The sequence below is a fragment of the Podarcis muralis genome, chromosome 1 (genome assembly GCF_964188315.1).
Source record: "Podarcis muralis chromosome 1, rPodMur119.hap1.1, whole genome shotgun sequence".
NCBI classification, from domain to species: Eukaryota; Metazoa; Chordata; class Lepidosauria; order Squamata; family Lacertidae; genus Podarcis; species Podarcis muralis.
In genome coordinates, this window is record NC_135655.1 from 53,228,469 (window position 1) to 53,246,704 (window position 18,236).

Here is an 18,236-nt window from a genome sequence, read left to right on the forward strand (position 1 = left end):
AAATTCATCTACGTGGCCAGGAGGACCACATTTCATAGTGGCTCAGAGAGAAACTTTAATAGCAAATCTGATGCACAAAAGCAAAATATACTCCAAAGTTTCACGAAATTCACTGGAACTTATTCCTAAATGTGCATAATGTAGCAACCACAGACACTTTTGTTTTGTCAGATTTGGGTTTGTTACATATTTCTAACAAGAGTCCTGCTCTTGGCAAGTTCCCTTGTGGCTGTGGCTGGATAGCACCCGCTGCATGGGAATCCCAGAAGCACAATTTGAGCTGGTAGGTGATCAGATTGTTTTCCAAAAGAATGCCTATAATAGCAGATAGCTTCCACACGCTAGTTGTGTTTTTCCTACCTTCTTACTCTAAGAAAGCAACTGAAAACTCTCTCATGAAGATGCTTTTAGGGATTCCCCCACTTGGCTTCTACCTATTATCTTGTCCTTTCACCATTTCCCCTTAAAGAAATGGTTTACTATTTATGATGTTATTATACTTACGTTATTATACTGTGTACTGCACTTGATACAAGCTTTAAATAATATCTAGTAAGGTATAGATTCTTATATTTTTCTGAGTAACAGAACATCTATTCTGAGAGAACCCTTACTCTATATAAAGCAGTACCTCGGAAGTTGAACGGAATTCGTTCTGGAAATCCGTTCCAAAACATTTGGAAACCAAGGTGTGGCTTCCAATTGGCTGCAGAAAGCTCCTGCAGCCATTCGGAAGCCCCATCAGATGTTCGGGCTCCAAAGAACATTTGCAAACTGGAACACTCACTTCTGGGTTTGTGGCGTTTGGGAGCCAGCACCTAATTTTTAAAGACATTATTGTGTTGCTAACTGTAGCTCACAAGGATCTACCCAAACAACATGATCCTGTTCTTCTTGTCCAAACTGGGGGAAAAACAGGATTATAAATTACAATTTCTCACCAACTTTGGGAAATCTTGCTTTTCTAAAAGAATGTTTGAAGGTTCTTCAAAGCCTCATGTGTGGTGTGGGTGATGTAAAATTGATAAGATACTAGTCTAAAAATAGCTTCCTCCCATGTAAGATGCCAGTCTACCCCATTCTAAAAGCTGGTTGATACTGTATAAATTCTCCCAGTATAGCTCTGGAGAAAACAACACCAAAAGGAAACTACCTAAGGAGCTTATTCCAAAAAGCTCATAGAAGAAATACGTTCTGCTAAATGGAAATGTGATACCTTATGCCACAAGAGGGCATCAGAAAACACAGCATTTTCAGAAAGCACAGTACAGATGCTGCTTAAAGAAACATGTATGTAGTGTGGGAATAGTCAGATGAAATGAGAAAATGTATATAGGATAGGGAATGAACAGGAGCTTCATACTAAGAAAAACCAGAACTAAAATGCTACAGAATGAGAATCACCATGTATGGGCGCATATACACAAAGTCCAAGCTAACCTTCTTCAACCTGGTTCCCTCCAGATGTTTAGGACTGCAACTTCCTCCATTCCTGACCGTTAGCAATGCTGGCTGGGGCTGATGGGATTTGTAATCCAAAACAACTGGAGGTGACCAAGTTGGAGAAAGCTGTCCTAAAGAATGTAGAGGAAGCCACCGTCGTGGCAGATGAAAGAGGGAGACGTGAGCATATCACCAAAGTTAATTTTTGAAAGTCCATCTGGGACCATCCAGGGTAATCGCCCAAATAATAGCGCTTGATATTCATGTTAACAAAGGAAAGTAGGTACCTCAAGGACTGGAAGTCAGAAACAGTTACTGTGGTTGAACATTTATTTTGGCCTACCAAACTTTTCTCCAACCTGTTGTCCTCTAGATGTTTTGGAGAACACTTCTATAAACCCTGACCATTATTTGGCCATGGCGGCTGTTGTCCAAAACACCTGGAGGGCATGAGAATTGTCTATCTCAAGCAAATTTAAGGCTCTAACCCTACACTTGCTTTACTGGGAACAGAACTTATTTTTGAATAAGCATGTGCATAATTGCATTATAAACTTTTAACAACCTTTCTGCAAAACACTTAAGTGAAAAGGAAAAGGTGGCAAACACTGCTACACCTAGGATATACCCTAAATCCACTTACAAGGGAGTATGTCCCACTGAACATGGAGTTACTTGTAAGTAAATACTGTATGTATATGATTGCATTATTAGGCCTGATACACACACACACAGGATTTTTAACCCTGCTGAAAACTATTTTTATTATGATATATTTGGAGCAGATCTGGTGACCATTAATTTTTGTCGTGTAATTCTGTACCTGGGACAGGTAGTGTCTAAGGGGCAAAGCACAGCCCTGTGCCTGATTGCTATTCTTATGTTATTTGAGAAATAAATTTATTTATTTACCTCAGATAAAAATCACTCATTATCACACTGCTAAACCAGCAGTGAAGAAGTAGGATCTATTGCTACTGAAGCCCTTTCATTCTTCCACCTTTATAGTAAGAAACCAAAAGTAATGGGAGTGTACAGGCATACTGTGGAGATATTGCAAGTTTGGTTGCAGACCACCGCAATAAAGCAAGTCACACTTTTTATTTTGTTTCTTGGTGCATAAACAAGTTATGTTTACATGATACTGTAGTCTATTAAGCCACACACTCCGCAGCTGCAGGTGTGGGGGGGAACCTAGCTCCAGCTCCAGACCCTAGCCAGTTCTACTTCTCTGGCCAGAAGATGGATGGCAGGGGCAGGGCGAGGCTTCCTTCCCCTGGAAGCAGCCAGAATGCTTGCAGCTACACTGTGTCTTTGTAAGAAGCAATCATCTGCAGTAAAGCAAGGCATGCCTGTACAACACGCCATCCCATTTCTGCACCATGGTCAGTTCAATTAGTAGTATGCTGAAGAGTTGTGCTCAGAGAGATGGTAATTCATCAATGTGATTAACTCCCACCCCATATCTAACTGGCGCAGCAACAAGTACAATAGTGGTGATACTCAACTACCCCGGGTATTTAGTTGTGTATTATTACTGAACCTTAATCTAGATGCGTTCCAAGATTACTGGACTTGTGTTCCACAAAGTAATGACTTTCCATTAAATAGGAGTTAGCACCAGTAACGTGTGGAATGGAAGCAAACCCTACATGTAGGTTTTATTAATTTGATTATGTGGCACAAAACTACACTACACCAATGTTGCACTATCTACTTTTTGTGTATCAGTGGTGGAGCATATGCATTACATGCTGAATATCCCAGTTTCAATCCCTGGCATTTCTAGATAGGACTAGGAAAGATCCCTGTTTCAATCCCTGGAGAGCTATTGCCAGTCAAGGTAGACTGGCATTCCCCAACTGGTGCCCTCCAGATGTTTTGAACTTCATCCACATCATCCCTGCCCCATGTTCACGCAGGCTGGAACCAACAGGAGTTGTAGCCCCAAACATCTGGGGGGCACCAGGCATGGGAAGGATGGCATACACAATAACAAGCTAGATGGACTCGGTCAGTTCTGGGTGTCCCTGTGCTTCAGATATGCTCAAATATTTTTCAAAGGTTTGATTCCTATAGGGAGGTTTCTTTTCTTTTCTCTTTGAGCCCATTAAGGAAAAAGAAAAAGATAGAACACAGAACAATGATCATCAGACATCCTGGCAAATTCCTGGTTTCTTCTTTTCACTTTCCTTTTTTTTCAATCCCGCAATAAAATAATAAAATAAAAAATCAAGTGTCAGAAGCTGGAGTCATTAGAATGTTTATTTCACATTCTAAAAATAACAACAAAAGAAATGTCCACACCATTTCTCATGTTCAAATGAATAATGTTCTCACATTAGCAGGGGATAGACAAGATGACCTGAAGTGTTGCCCACCTTTGTAGTCTATAAAAGAAAGGAACACAGCACATGAAGAGCAAGAGAGAGAAAACAATGTAAATATGGAAGCTTCCAATATTGAATCCATGTTTTGTCCATTTTCCCACTGGTAGATCTTGATTGATTGATTTATTTTTCTGAGAGTTATTAATAGTTATGAACAGAGGGAAGAAATATAATCCTTATGAACCCAGATTAGTGCCAAATTGGGAACAATCACATTGGGACCATCATTCTTATGAACAGAGATAAGAAAGCTTTTTACTTCCTTCCCACAAACAGTCATGCAGTCCTTACAACCCGTATTTCAATGAAACCCATACTCTGTGCATAGTTTTGTTGCCATACTTGTTGAAAATATAACAGAAAATTGGGATTTTACTTCAAAAGATAGACGAACATGAAAAATTCGCATATTCTAGCAGTCTTGAGAATCTCAAGTTACAAAGGCAGAGTTTTTAGTCAGTATTCTGATCCTGCACTTTCCCAGTAGATGGCCTTGAATTTAGCAATCCTAAACTACTCAGAAGTGCATATATGTGTGATTTTAAACACTTTGTATAAGCTAGGGTTGAATAACAGTCAGTAGTGAAAATCTGTAACCAGCACTGAATGTAAAGGAAAGTTTCTTCACTTGGTTCCGGACGCTCACAAACATTTCCTGCATCTTTGGGTTCTACTTGCACCCTAAGAATTTGGAAATGTTTTGACAATGTCAGGTATGACAAAGAGAGAAGAGAAGAATGGAGGTTGGGCATTGGGAGGACAATGAGGTGGAAGCCAACAGTCTTAACAGCCACCAGCCAGAGATGAGGAAAAAAAGTGCTTGTACACTACAGGAAACTCTGCCTACCCCGCTCACTACTGGCTCAGACTTCAAGAAGTCTTGCTCAGCACCACAGTGGTTTAAGCCTTGTACAAAAGCATAGCTTTTAACTTCTCCCTTCAACTGAAACGAAAAACTTCCTTTTTGAAAGCTGAGATTCCGAGAAGTCTGACTCTAAGTTCTGCACTTATGCTAAGAACCTGGATTCACATATGCAGTCCTGTTTCTAATCCCTTGAAAGGTATCTCTTTATGAAATATGGGAAAATAAACTTTTGGCACAGAGAGGATACTTAAGTAGGGGAACGCCATGCAACTCCATCCCTTAAATCAGCGTTTCTCGACCTGTGGGTTGTGATGCTTGTGCAAATGTGTCATCGGTTGTATAAATAAACCCCAAAGGATTAATGCTTTTAATCCTTAACTGGTATAATACCTCAGGTAACATTTTGGGGTTTTTTTGGCATATTATAATGCTGTGTTGATACTTGTAACCAAATGCCAGAAAGGGTCAAGTTTCACATTGTAATGCTAGTAAACATCTCTCTGGCGGCTTGCAGCAGATCTGGAGATAACTTGCCACAAGGTGCTTGTAAACACCTGCAAATTAGAGGATGAGTAAATAGTTGAGCCAAGGGTGATTTGAAATGTCCTTAGTTGAAATAAGAAATACCTGCATCCTGTGTATTAACTGATGTGAGACTATATTTGACAGCCATCAAAGCCTCCATTCACCTACTTGGTAATAAAATGTAAGCTCAAGCTATCCCACTGATACTTGTCAAAATGGGCTTATCGTAAATAAAAAATTAATATGCTCGTAGTTCATTTTATCTAACACTGATTGTGTAACTATGCTTTTAGAAAAAAGTTTTTACAGTTTATGAGGCAATACCCTGCAATTTGATGGTTGGTGTTCTTACATTCTCACAAACAAACCAGTAATAATTTAGTAAGTTCTATAAATATTTCAATAAATTAAACTCCACATTAATAGGGGTATTGTTGAATTTTGCTTCGATGCCTCAAGTGATGGTTTAAAAGTAGGCAGACTTGCAATTGAAATGCACAAAACAGACAGCCGCTGAAGACCAAAGTCCAAAATTCATGTGGCAGTAAAATGATGGGTAAATAAAATTCATGTGACAATAAAATAATGGGTCACCATTCTAAGTAAATTTGGACTTACAGGTTGCCACATCAAAAAGGTTGGGAACCACTGGCTTAAATAATCCTAATGTGTTAGCTCATATGGATAATTGGATAGGGATTATACTAGTTCAGTTCCAATCATATATTCAAATAAAATTTAAGTGCTATTAAGGAGCAAAAATGCGCCGGAGATTTAGCAGCTATAGGTGAAGACAGAATTTGTTTAATCTTTTCACAGCTTTACTTGAACAGGAAGCTAAATCTCTTCAAATATTTACAGCAGGTTCTGAAGAACAGGGAGCCTGCTTTTATATAGTGGTGCAGATGGGTTTAAAGTTATATGTTATTCCATGCTTAGGGCCATTCTCTCCCTGTTTCCCTGGTTCTTGGTATTTGCTAAGAAAACAGATGAGGTGTAAACATGGGACTATTTCAGCAACCCTACAGCAGAGCCATGCTCTTGAAGGGCTTGAAACTATCCTAGCATTCTCCAATTAGTAAGCACTGCACCCAATTTGTAAGGAGAAACAGGTAGGGAATTCTGGGAAGACAGCTTTCCAAAAATTACTCTCAAATAGATCTAACTGGAAAAAACCACACTGTTCCCTTTCTAATTGGACAGAGAGAGTGAGAGAAGATGAAAAAGAGATTATCAATGAGGGAGAGAAAGAAAAGTAGTCCAATTTCTGCAGGTAGTGTTGAAGGGATAAAATTACTAATTTGGGGACTTTTTCAGCAGCTGCTTACCACTGCAGGCAGGAGAGGTGATGTTGTACAGAAATGGATAGAACTGCAAACAGCGGATCAGCTTCAGGCTCCTCTCACACTCCAGACACTTTGTCGCAATATCCAGGGCATGTCTGAAAGCCTGTAATGCCCCACTGACGTTCTTCAAAGCCAAGCAGGCATTTCCTAAGCTCAAGAAGGTCAGAGGCTAAAAAGGCGAAAGGCAAACTTCCATCAGCACAGGCATAAGCAAAACCCAGATTTCAGTTCAGTTGTCAAAAGAACTGGAAATTTACAACAAGCATGCTCACATCTTGGGAGTTCCGTTTCAAATATGTGTGTGCATGCACACATATGTACTTAAAGCCACTCTTTAAGATAACAGTATCTTTTTACATTAAGACTGATAATATAGTATTCAAGCCTATAAGATACAATATAAATTTATTGGTTTGGCTCTTAAGTAGCTAAAGTAGAAGGAAACTCATTCAAGGGGTCCTTTGCATGCCCTGCAACAGTTCCCACTGTTCCTACAAAAGCTTCTCTAGGTGGTATGGGGATCCTCTGAACAGTAAGGGATGGATTCAAGATTCCCACTTCTCCCAATTGTTCAAGAGGTCCTCTGACCCTCTAGATTTGCTTTGGAAGGGGCACAGGGGGTTGGATGGGACCAAACCCCACTTGTGTGAGCTTCCTTCCACTCAATGGTTTATGAACATTACTGAAGTGTTCTGAAACTCTTGTATAAATATTTCTGACTAGTTAGGAGCAATGGGCAACCATGTCAACTAACAGCAGCTGAACAAAATGAAGACAGGGTTTAAAGAATTAATTTGTGTGAAGTTAGCAAACATGTGCTGGGCACCTTTGAGTAATTATATATTTACATCAATACATTCAAGCAACTTCCCAAGATTCAAATGTAACAAACCACTTCTACTAATTCACTTCTGGACACTGAGATGGGGTATGAAAGAAATATTTCTGCTTCAATCCTACTTAAGCAAACAGAACAGAACAGAAAAAAACAAAGACTCACCTCAGAACCATTGATGGCTAAAGCTTTTTGGAGAAGCTTGCTGGCATCCAGATGAAGACCATAATGAATTAGAAGGTTGGCTAGATTGACTAAAGGGATATCCTGGAATTCATGTGGGGTCAAATTAAAGGCCTTTTGTAAGCAAGTGAAGGCAAAGGTGCCATTTCCAAATGCGCGCCAGTAAAGGCCAGCCTCATTGAGAACCAACCATAAGGGATCCCTTGCCTGAAATTAACCACAATAAAAAAGAAAGGCTACCTCATTAATCTCATTCCATGCTTTACCATGTTAGACTACCATTGACACCCTAGATGTTACAGCTACAGGTGTTTGCAGAGATCACTGCCGGAGGGTCATGCACATACAAATCAGCTGCACACAGCAAAACATTGATCTAACCACTTCCCAATATTCTATCACACCCTAGTGAAACAAGGAACATAGGATGTGCTGATGCAGGCGAGAGCAGGCTTGATTCTCAATGGCTGGAGTCTCCAAAGGCAGGGAGCATGTTTAGCCCCCATCTCACAGCTATCCAAGTGCTTTCTGCAGTATTTATGGCTTGCATCAAAAGCAGCACTAAAATAAAAGAACAGACTTGCATAACTGCAGTTTTGCGAGATTATGGCCCTATATAATGTGGAAGGTGTTACTGTATTTCTAAGGCCCATGTCTAAGGTCTAAGATCTGTTTAATATCTCATCAGTTAAGTGGAACTGTGAATCAGCAGGTATTTTGAATATATATATGTGTTACAGAAACAAAAGCTACTTGAGTCTTGCTTAGAATACAATATGTAATTAAATAGACCAAGAGTGCTAGTATTCTGTGAATCAAACAATTCACATTACAACATGAGTATCTATGTGCATGGATTTTCTTACAAGTTATGTCTCCTTTCTGTGGGTTCAAAAGCTTTTATGCTGCTATTTTAATTCTGCTGTCATTATATTTTACTCTTTTATATCATGAGCTGTCCATAGAACATATGTCATTAGGAAGTCTCTATACACAAGCAAATACACAATTCTATAGTCTCTGGGATACCTACCCTATCCTTCTAGCACTCCTGTATGGTTAAAATGCTATAATTCAGAATATACTATTACATTTCCAACATTTACCAGAGCTGGCACTGTACATTTTCTTTCGGAAGCAGCAGCACTGCAGCAGAATTTCTTTCCTACAATTTCCTAGATTGCTTTATTTCTTGAAATCATAGGTATAGCCATACAAGTATTTTCACTGTACAGCAGGAATATTGACCTGTAAATCTCCTTCAGTATTTGTCAATCCAAGACTTCACAGCTATCAATATATTTTTTGACAAAAGGCCCCTGTATGTTTTCAATCATAACAAGAATAGCTTGAAACGAATTCAATTTCTAGTCATCATTGGTACTCGTGGTATTATATTCTTTGTCTGTCCTTATTTCACTCTATGTCAATCACTCATGGAGGCTGTAAAATCTGACCAAATCAGCACTTTTCATGCACAAAAATCACAAACATTTCTGACAAAAATAAAGAAGTGGAATGATTTACAGTTGACTTAAGTGGAACACTCTGAATAAATTAAAGAGATTCTTGCTTCTGTACATGAGGGCCCTTTGGGATTCTGGAAAAAAAATCCATATACTCTAAGAGGAAAATAAAAAGCATACATTGCGGTCATTGGAATTACCTTTACAATGGCATGATAGATGAATGATCCTATTTGCTGCTGTGTAACTGATTGATTGTTGACACGAGAGTATAATATCTGTGCAAGACAGAGAAGTGTTTAAAACCATACATTTGAACCTATCGAATGTAAGACTTTAATGCAGAAAACTTACGTTTGGTAATTCAAATTTAATGATCTAAAGGATCAGCAGGTTTTATCACAAAATGAAAATCCAAGAGAGCCTACTTTTCTATTTTGATGGTTATGGCTAAATTGCAAAGACTGGAAAAATCCTTGCAATTCAACTGGAAAAATCCACAACTCCATGTTAACCTCATAAATTAAACAAATAATGTATTATGCTTTTAGAGACAATGATGATCGTAGAACTGAAAACAAGCAACCTGAACTTTGGCTAAAACCAGATAAGTCTTATGCTATCTGCATGAAGGCTTATTGTTGGTAGAGAGTTTGGAGAAAACAACATAGTCAAAATCCAACAGAAAACAAACAGAAACCGCAAGTCTAAATAGCCCAGTAATATAACCTAAACTGGCTTGATTTAGCAACAGCTACTTCTGGTCCCTTACAGAGGGAAAGGAGGTAATAATTTTGCCCATATTGCTGGGGTGGTTCAGTGCTAAGACTGAGATAAACTGGCTTTCCTTAGGCCACCTAGCAAGTTCACAGCAGTGGTAAGATGCCAGTTAGGGACTTCCTAATTCACAGCTCACACTCTTAGCCACCAGCAATACCACAATGTAAAGCACCACTAATTTGGAGTGCATTAATGATTCCTTGCACCTGTATCATGTCAACTAACCGAATAAGCCAAGTTCACAGAATCTGATCGTAATGCAAAAGCAGGGTGTTGCCTCAAACATTTTGAGGATAGGTGACTGTCAATTGAAACAAACACGTTGTAATGGCTACAGGCTTCCCTTCCGTGGTGACTTGGCCATTTCCTAACTGAATTTTATGTGGGAAGACCTCTTGCTTTCAAGAGGTTGTCAAGTCTGGAAGTGACAATTTACAGGACAGAGAAGACCAGAAGTATACTAACAATCTTCAAATATAATCATAAAATCTCTTACTTGTTTGGCATGATCATCTGGCATCTTTACCCTCAGATCCAGATGACTGTCTAGTTCTTTGATCAAAAAGTGCATAGAGTCACTGTTATGGGCATCAGAAATGGAAGAACAATCTGGCTCATAGATCTCTGTTTGTGGATCGTCATCCCCTGGACTGCTAAGTATTGAATGAATTCTAAGAAATTTAAACAAACACCACACAGGTATAAGAATATGATTCAGACTACAGGAGTACCAATTGAAAGGCAACAATCATAGTAGAATTAAATTGCTTTATAAACTAGAGAGGCAGAACAAATGTTCATTACTGTCAGACTAAATAGTACCTTTGGTTTGGCACTCTTTACTATGCCACAGCACTAAAGGTACAGTGGTGCCTCGCAAGACGAAATTAATTCGTTCCGCAAGTTTTTTCTTCTCCGCTATCCTTCGCTGCCGACCCCCAGCATTTTAAAAGCCCCCGGGACAGCGGAGACTTCTCTGCTGTCCCGGGGTGATTTTAAAATGCTGGCGGTGGGGAGCAAAGCCTTTCGGCCCCGCCGGCCTTCCTGGACCTCTTCTGAAGGCCGGAGGGGGGCGAAAGGCTTTGCTCCCCACCGCCAGCATTTAAAACAGGTCCCCGGAGATTTCCCTATGGGCTTTCTTCTTGCGAAGCAAGCCCATAGGGAAATTCGTCTTGCGGAACGACTCAAAAACGGAAAACTCTTTCGTCTTGCGAGTTTTTCGTTTTGCGAGGCACCACTGTAACCTGAAAAAGAAAATCCCACTGAAGTAAATCCCACTGAACTCATTCTGATTTACTCTAAAGGTAGCATGCAAAGGACTGCAGCCTATTTTCCAGTTTTCTAACTGAACATCACATGTGACATCTTTTAGTCTCATTGCTGTTGGTTTTTCAGTGCTAGGCATATTACATGTTTCAATAACTGTATTTTTATATTATACTATTATTATGTTGCTGCTGCTGCGAGCTGCTCTGGCTACACTTGCATACAAATGACAGATGAATTAATTTACTAACAGTACTCACCTTTGCCCCCTGCTTTCTGGATGCAGGAAATAAGTTGGTAGTTCTCCTGGGGAGGGGATAGCTGGATAGGTTTTTACACACTCTGATCTTTTAGGCCACAAAATATTCTGCTTCTCCTGATCACAGAGAAAATATTTCTTAAGGTATCACGAAGTGGGTTTACCAATTATGACTCTCTGATTTTCTACTTGCTAGAGAAAACTCGCCAGAACTCAAGAAACCAGAACTTCTAAATACTTTCACTTTCTTTGGGCAGTTATTCCCAGTTTATCAAGCAAAATCCATGACAAAAGTCAGATGGCTGCCCTGCAGTTTTGAACTCTGTTCACCATGGTTTACTATCAGAACATCTTTGCAGTTTTGGTGGCAGACAGAGTTGTGAATGGAGAGACAAAACCAGAGTTGGGAGGAGAGACAAAACCAGAGTGACCCACAAGGTACCTTGGGAGGAATCTAACGTTTTGAGAGTGGACGTTCGCTCACACAATGGGACTTCACCGTGAGGAAGCAAATGGGGTCGGGGATGCAGGGGGAGGAGAGGAATGAGAAGTCCTATTGGATGAGTGGAAGTCCATTCTGCTTGTGCACAGACACCACTGCCAACAAGAAGCCCAAAATAGATTAGCTTTATTTTATGCATATTGTTACGTTATGTACTTGTGTTTAGCAGAACACCACTAGCAAACAATGAAACTGGCTAGGAGGCCTTGCCTAGGAAAGAAAAGTCATAGCTACCCTATCCACTTACCCTGTAAGCATCAGATTCCAGGCCCCATAATGAGAAGACAGAATGGACCAAAGGGGAAGACTCCAAGGAATGGCCAAAGTCACTGTGGTTGGCATGAAGTTCAGAATTCATGGATGTCATACTGGAAATGGAAGAATCACTGCCAAACTAGAAACAGAAAATGCAAATAAAAGTTTGGAGCATAAAATTGACACCTCAAGGAGACTTCTTTAAGAAAAAAAATACTCCTTTACAAAAAACTAACTACATTGGGTTGCATGCAGTGCAATTCTGAGCATGTTGAAAAATGTGGGAAGCCCCCTCACGAGATGCTGAGAAAATCAACAGCCCTGATATTAATAATTTTAAGCAGCAGTGCAAATCACCTCCCCAAACTTCAGAGCTACAGGTTCTAAAGCAGGCACAATCTTTCTTCAAAGCATTTAAAAGCAAAACAAAAAACATTTTGCCAGACAATACTTTCAATTTCCTTCTCTTGATGAACAGCGTGAAAGTTAGTTTTGTTTTCCCTGAAACCCATTCATCACGTATCTATTGTCTGAGCACACCATGAAGGAGTTATTGATGATCAGAATCCAAAGATGAGGCAGGGAGCCACAAAGTAAGTTTGTTTCAATGTCTGGGTGCTTTTTCCCGTCAGATGCTCAGGACAAGATACAGTGATCAGCAACCTGGAATGAATGCATAATGTCTGTTGTGTTTAGGAGCCAGGCAGTTTATGCCTTCCAAGATGGAAGATGGGGCTCCAAAGGGAACCTACATATTGGATTGATTGGAACTCCCTGCACCCCAGTTTTGTTTTAAAATCTTGTGCTAGGGTAAATAGAAACAGGTGTAAAAAGAATACAGTGGTGCCTCGCAAGACGAAATTAATTCGTTCCGCGAGTTTTGTCGTCTTGCGATTTTTTTCGTCTTGTGAAGCACGGTGTCGGAAAAGTTTCGGAAAAGCTTCAAAAATCACCAAAGTCTTCAAAAACCTCAAAAAAGGCTACCACACCGCGTGCTATGAGTTGCTGCTCGAAGTCAAGTCGCAACTGTATTAATGGTGTTAAGAAAAAGGAAACAAACTTGCAAGACGTTTCCGTCTTGCGAAGCAAGCCCATAGGGAAAATCGTCTTGCGAAGCAGCTCAAAAAATAAAAAACCCTTTCGTCTTGCGGGTTTTTTGTCTTGCGAGGCATTCGTCTTGCGAGGTACCACTGTATCCTCATCTTTAGACACCTCAGGAAGATGTGTACCCCTCACTAGAGATCACGAAGCAGGGAGAGCAATGCTCTACAGACAAACCTCAACATATTCAACATTTTCAAACATGTCACCACGGTGATAACGGACAGGTTGGTCCCACTGGCAATGCAAACTGTGTTGCTGGTTGCCCAGGCGACAAATCTGATGGTTTCCTGCAGTATATAAACATAAAACTCAAGTTAAAAGCTAACAAAATTATGGTTGACAGCATTTAGGATCAAGAAGATATACCTAACAGATCTCTTCCAAGCTAAGCATCCGAAAACAAATGATTCTTAATTTCCCTTTTTTATTATGTTTCTCGATTCTGCATGGAGGAAGAGCATTTTAGATAATAAATTACTCACTATCTTGGTCCACACAGAGCTTGTGCATATTGGCTATCTTGGCCAGCACTTCAGTTTTTGCCAGAAAGAAATGCATTTGCTAACCTTGGCTCCAGACTCTTAAGGACTCTCCAGGGCTCTTAAGAATCATGCATTTTTAGTACTTTGGAGCACAGTGAATTTACAGGCAGAATTCAGAGGCCCATGCATGTGACACATTTCTTTTGAACAAGGAAGGTTGCTGGGTTTCCTCTCAGGTTTAACAGAATGTTTAATAGAATTAAACAGATAATTTAACAGAATTAAACAGAAACTCTGTTAAACAGAGACTCTCATGTTTAACAGAATGTTACTCCAGAAGGTCCCGTGACATTCAAAAGTGGCTTTTTGTAGTGGAGACAAGGGGCTGCATGCTGAAAGGAGTCTGTTTGTTAGAGCAGAACACAGTAAAATGCAACTTTTTGGCATTTTTAATATGCCGTCAGCAAGTGTTCTAGTCAGTGAGTTGGTTTATTCAAAAGCCCTGGTTTTACCTGAAACAGAATTCCTTGGACAAACATACAAATTTCATTTCGGCTTTTACATTTCCCAATGAACATCTTGTTACACAACAGATACCTAGTTGTGCCTCTTTCGCCATCTGTGTTTCATGGATAATGTTCCTCAGGATCTGTTCCTCCTGAATCAGCTTGTGCTTTTCTAAGATCTCTTGCTGCCTTAAGTAATGGTCATGCTGCTTTTGATATTCCTTCAGTTCATTTAATGTTCGCTGAAGTGATCTTGAAAAATTTAACACCAAAGAAAAGGACATTTAAGTTGCTTAAAATAGCTTTTGCTTACACACTTATGTCAGTACTTACTTTCAAGGCTGTTTTTTCTGTATACTTGTATCTTAGGTTTTATTAAACGATACAGTTAAGTTACAGCATGCTACCATGCAGCTGATTTTCAATGCTGCAGTGTGTGCTTTAATTTTCCTTAGATTTAAAATTATGCAGTTTTATATTTTATTTTAAGGAAGTAGGAAACAAGAAAGTAAATCTGAACAAGGCTGTGTATGAATTTTGAGGATATATTCACTACCTGTGCTGAGCCTCCAGTTTCTGCTCAAGCTTTTGCTGACATAGGACAGCATGCTTCCTTTTAATTGCTTGTTCAAACCCTGGTTTTGCCTGTAAAGCATGATCATAACATAGTACTGAGTGGTTGTATTCCCCAAGCATCTGAAAAAAGGGATTGAGGGGGAAAAAGACACGTTAGAAGCATTCAAATGTAATATGAACATTTAATATAACTTCTGAATTTCATATTGATTACGGCTTTCAGCATGTGACTGCTCTGGAAATAGAATCATGTTTAATACATTATGGCTGCTTTAGTGAGGCCCTCCAAAACAACAGCAGAGGCAAAAATGCAACTAAATGTTATCTGTCGGTTTAAAGATCAACTGTTCTTCAAAGATAGCCAAATTCAAAACATTCTTGTCCTGAAGATGCATGAGTCTCACTCTTCAATTTGTAAGAGAGCTAATCAATGTGGTATAATCTTTCTAGATAACTGAAAAATAAGAAATTATTTACTGCATATATGTTTCCTAAAGTATAATAGCTGGTGAAGACGTCACTGTAATCCAGAGCTGCATGGACCACAATGGCTGCATCAGCAGAGAAGTGCGCCCTGTGTAGCACATTTGCCAGGTTTATCAGTGCAACATCTTTATTGTGCCTGAAAGAGAGGGGAAAAACAAAGCGGTCATTAAGATAATAATAATAATAATAATAATAATAATAATAATAATAATAATAATAATAATAATTTATTATTTATACCCCGCCCATCTGGCTGGGCCTCCCCAGCCACTCTGGGCGGCTTCCATAAAAATGATGATATCCTAAGGCATTTCTAAGCAACTGGTAAGCCTCTGGCCCCAGGTTCGATCTCTGGTTACTTGCATTCAGGAAAGTGAGAACTATTGAGAAGCTACTAGCCAGAATCTACGCAAAAATGCAATTCAGACATTACAATAGCCCAGAGCTTCCTAAGCTACTGGTCTAATATGAAGTGTCTTTTTATATCCAAAAGCGTATACATCTATCCTGCTGTCTTATATTTTTATCTATTGCTAGGAATGTCAGTAGTCTAAAAGTGCATGGGTTGACTGAGTACAATGGCTTTGGAGAAGGCTGCTTTTTTTGTATAATGAAGAACAATTCAGCCAGTACTTCCATCAGATGACGCACAATTATTTATAAATAGTCTTCTTCCTTATTTGGTTCTCAAACTATTGTAGTTCGGTAAGTTATAAATAGTAATAATAATTTCAGCATCATTTGCTGATAAAGAATAATATTCTGAAGTGAGTTATGACTAAGTAACTTTGGTTACGGAGCAGGGAACATGCCAAAGCTAGCCTAAGTTATTCCCACACATCTTTCTATAAGCAGGACAACATACACATGCACACTGTTTAGCATTCACTGTAATATGGTTCAGATAAGCCAACAGCACAAAGCAAGAGCCACCCATCCAAAGAGGCTAGTGTCAGTCAAACAAGAGATGGCAGAATCTCCAGATATCTATATGCATCTACAACTCCATCATATAACTGCATTGGCCTGTCAATCCTAAGGGGGAAGCAACTGCCACCCTCGATTAGCTTACTTTTCAAATCATACAACAGACTGTATTATGCTGCTAATAAAAACCCATTTGCCTCACCTTGTAGAAAAATGGAGAGCCCGCATGGCACACTCCACTACTTGGTATGGCTCATTCTTTATTCGCCAGTAGAAGGAAGCCATATTATATAATACCCAAGAAGAAGAATTCTGTGAAGAACAGGAGGCACAATAAATGTTTACTTTTTTAAAAAAAGTTACTAAATTTTTAAGCTGTTGGTGGCTGAAACAGGATTCTGAATATACACGCACTATCAGAATGCTGTTATCCCCAAATTCAGTTATGTGAATATAAAGAGTTATGCCTAAACCTTGCTACATGAATGGCTGATTCAGCTATGAACAGCCAGAGTCTGCCCACTTCCTTAATTGTTTGTGCTCCGCTGGCCAGTAGCAGTCTTTTTCGAGCAGAAGCCATGTGGGGAGGGGGGAGGGATGGAAATAGATTGGACAAATCAGGGAGCAGGAGAGATCAGACAAATCAGTTTTTGCTTTTGCTGGTTGGCTGCAGCCATTTCAGGAAGAAACCATGGATGAAGTGGGGAGAGAGACTGGATTAGAAATGTTCCCATAGGAAAAAGAGGAAATTGCCAGCTCATTATGTGAACGCCTAACGAACGATTTTCTGGGGATGCATTGTATCCAGAAACCAGGACCTGCATGCAATCCATTTTCTTCTAGTCTTCACGGTATATGAAAACTGGGAGGGCTAATGAAATAAAAACTCTAGAAGGAATTTAACATGGTGCTGTGGCAATTGTTCTGTCAGTAGAAGCTTGTGAGACACAACAACTGCCCCTTGTGCACTGCTTAGGGATTCCCCCCCAAGGCCAATTTCAGGGGGGGGGGGGAGTCCTGTTGTGCTGGTGGAAGTCATTGTACAAACTTCCACTAATGAAACTCGTTAACTGAGTCCTGCCCACTGATTCAAACAAAAATGAGTTGGCTATATATTTCCTACAGATAGGTAGAAATGTATCTGCATCAGCTACTACTCACCACAATTTATACAAAGAGTACATCACACATAAAATGTAACAGAACACATAAAATCCCAAATTAAAAATTACGCAAATTAAGATTCAAGGCACTATAGTGGTCCTCATTTAAATGGCCACTGGTAGAAATTTGCAGACTTTACAGATTGTATTGGTTCACAGGGAGAAAAGCCACATAAAAATCAGATGAGCACTTAGGGTAAGTAAGCATCCATTGGGATGTTTTTCCTTAACTAGCAGACAGAAGGCATGTGAAGATTTAAGTGCCTGCTAAATATAAAGCATATTCATGTTGCATCAAAGCTTCAATGCACTCATTTTGGGGACACACACAAGGTGGTTACCTTCATGAGACCTTCATAAATGCGATGGCCTATCTCGTCTATGCTTCTTCCTAACCGTCTTGATAAGTAAGTCAATATAGGATCTTCTTTAGGCAACAAGGGTGCAGAAAGATTAACTCTTTCTTGAATACCCTGGGTGGGGGAAAGAGAGGATAGAAAAAGAAAAAAGTCAGTGACTGATAAATAAAATGGGATTCTCCACTATCAAGGTGGACAGACTTCAGTCTTTTGTTGTCTGCTTTTTTTCATTTTACAAATAGTTCTGTGGTCCAGTAATGTCTTCACATTTTCATAGCAGGGGTGTGCATTCAGAATTTCTTAACAGTTAGCTAATCTGTGTGAATACTGAGTATGAACTTCTGCTTAAGAAAATAAGTAATGCTTTGATACATAGGTCCACCTATTTCAGCATTCTTTACAGAAATACAGTGGTACCTCGGGTTACATACGCTTCAGGTTACATACGCTTCAGGTTACAGACTCCGCTAACCCAGAAATAGTGCTTCAGGTTAAGAACTTTGCTTCAGGATGAGAAC

At 39.6% G+C, this 18,236-nt stretch overlaps 1 protein-coding gene across 2 annotated transcripts in view; it reads right to left on the reverse strand.

The window, feature by feature from the left end:
* Positions 1 to 18,236, reverse strand: part of TTC17 (tetratricopeptide repeat domain 17) — a 53,295-nt gene that overhangs the window by 22,290 nt on the left and 12,769 nt on the right. For both annotated transcript variants that reach the window (XM_028727717.2, XM_028727709.2), the window contains exons 5-16: positions 17,701 to 17,832; positions 16,399 to 16,508; positions 15,261 to 15,405; positions 14,764 to 14,903; positions 14,299 to 14,459; positions 13,394 to 13,506; positions 12,108 to 12,254; positions 11,360 to 11,475; positions 10,330 to 10,504; positions 9,254 to 9,331; positions 7,570 to 7,794; positions 6,552 to 6,738 (exon numbers count right to left, since the gene is read on the reverse strand). In XM_028727717.2, coding sequence (XP_028583550.2) covers positions 6,552 to 6,738; positions 7,570 to 7,794; positions 9,254 to 9,331; positions 10,330 to 10,504; positions 11,360 to 11,475; positions 12,108 to 12,254; positions 13,394 to 13,506; positions 14,299 to 14,459; positions 14,764 to 14,903; positions 15,261 to 15,405; positions 16,399 to 16,508; positions 17,701 to 17,832 — 1,729 coding nt within the window. The remainder of the gene's footprint in view (positions 1 to 6,551; positions 6,739 to 7,569; positions 7,795 to 9,253; positions 9,332 to 10,329; positions 10,505 to 11,359; positions 11,476 to 12,107; positions 12,255 to 13,393; positions 13,507 to 14,298; positions 14,460 to 14,763; positions 14,904 to 15,260; positions 15,406 to 16,398; positions 16,509 to 17,700; positions 17,833 to 18,236) is intronic.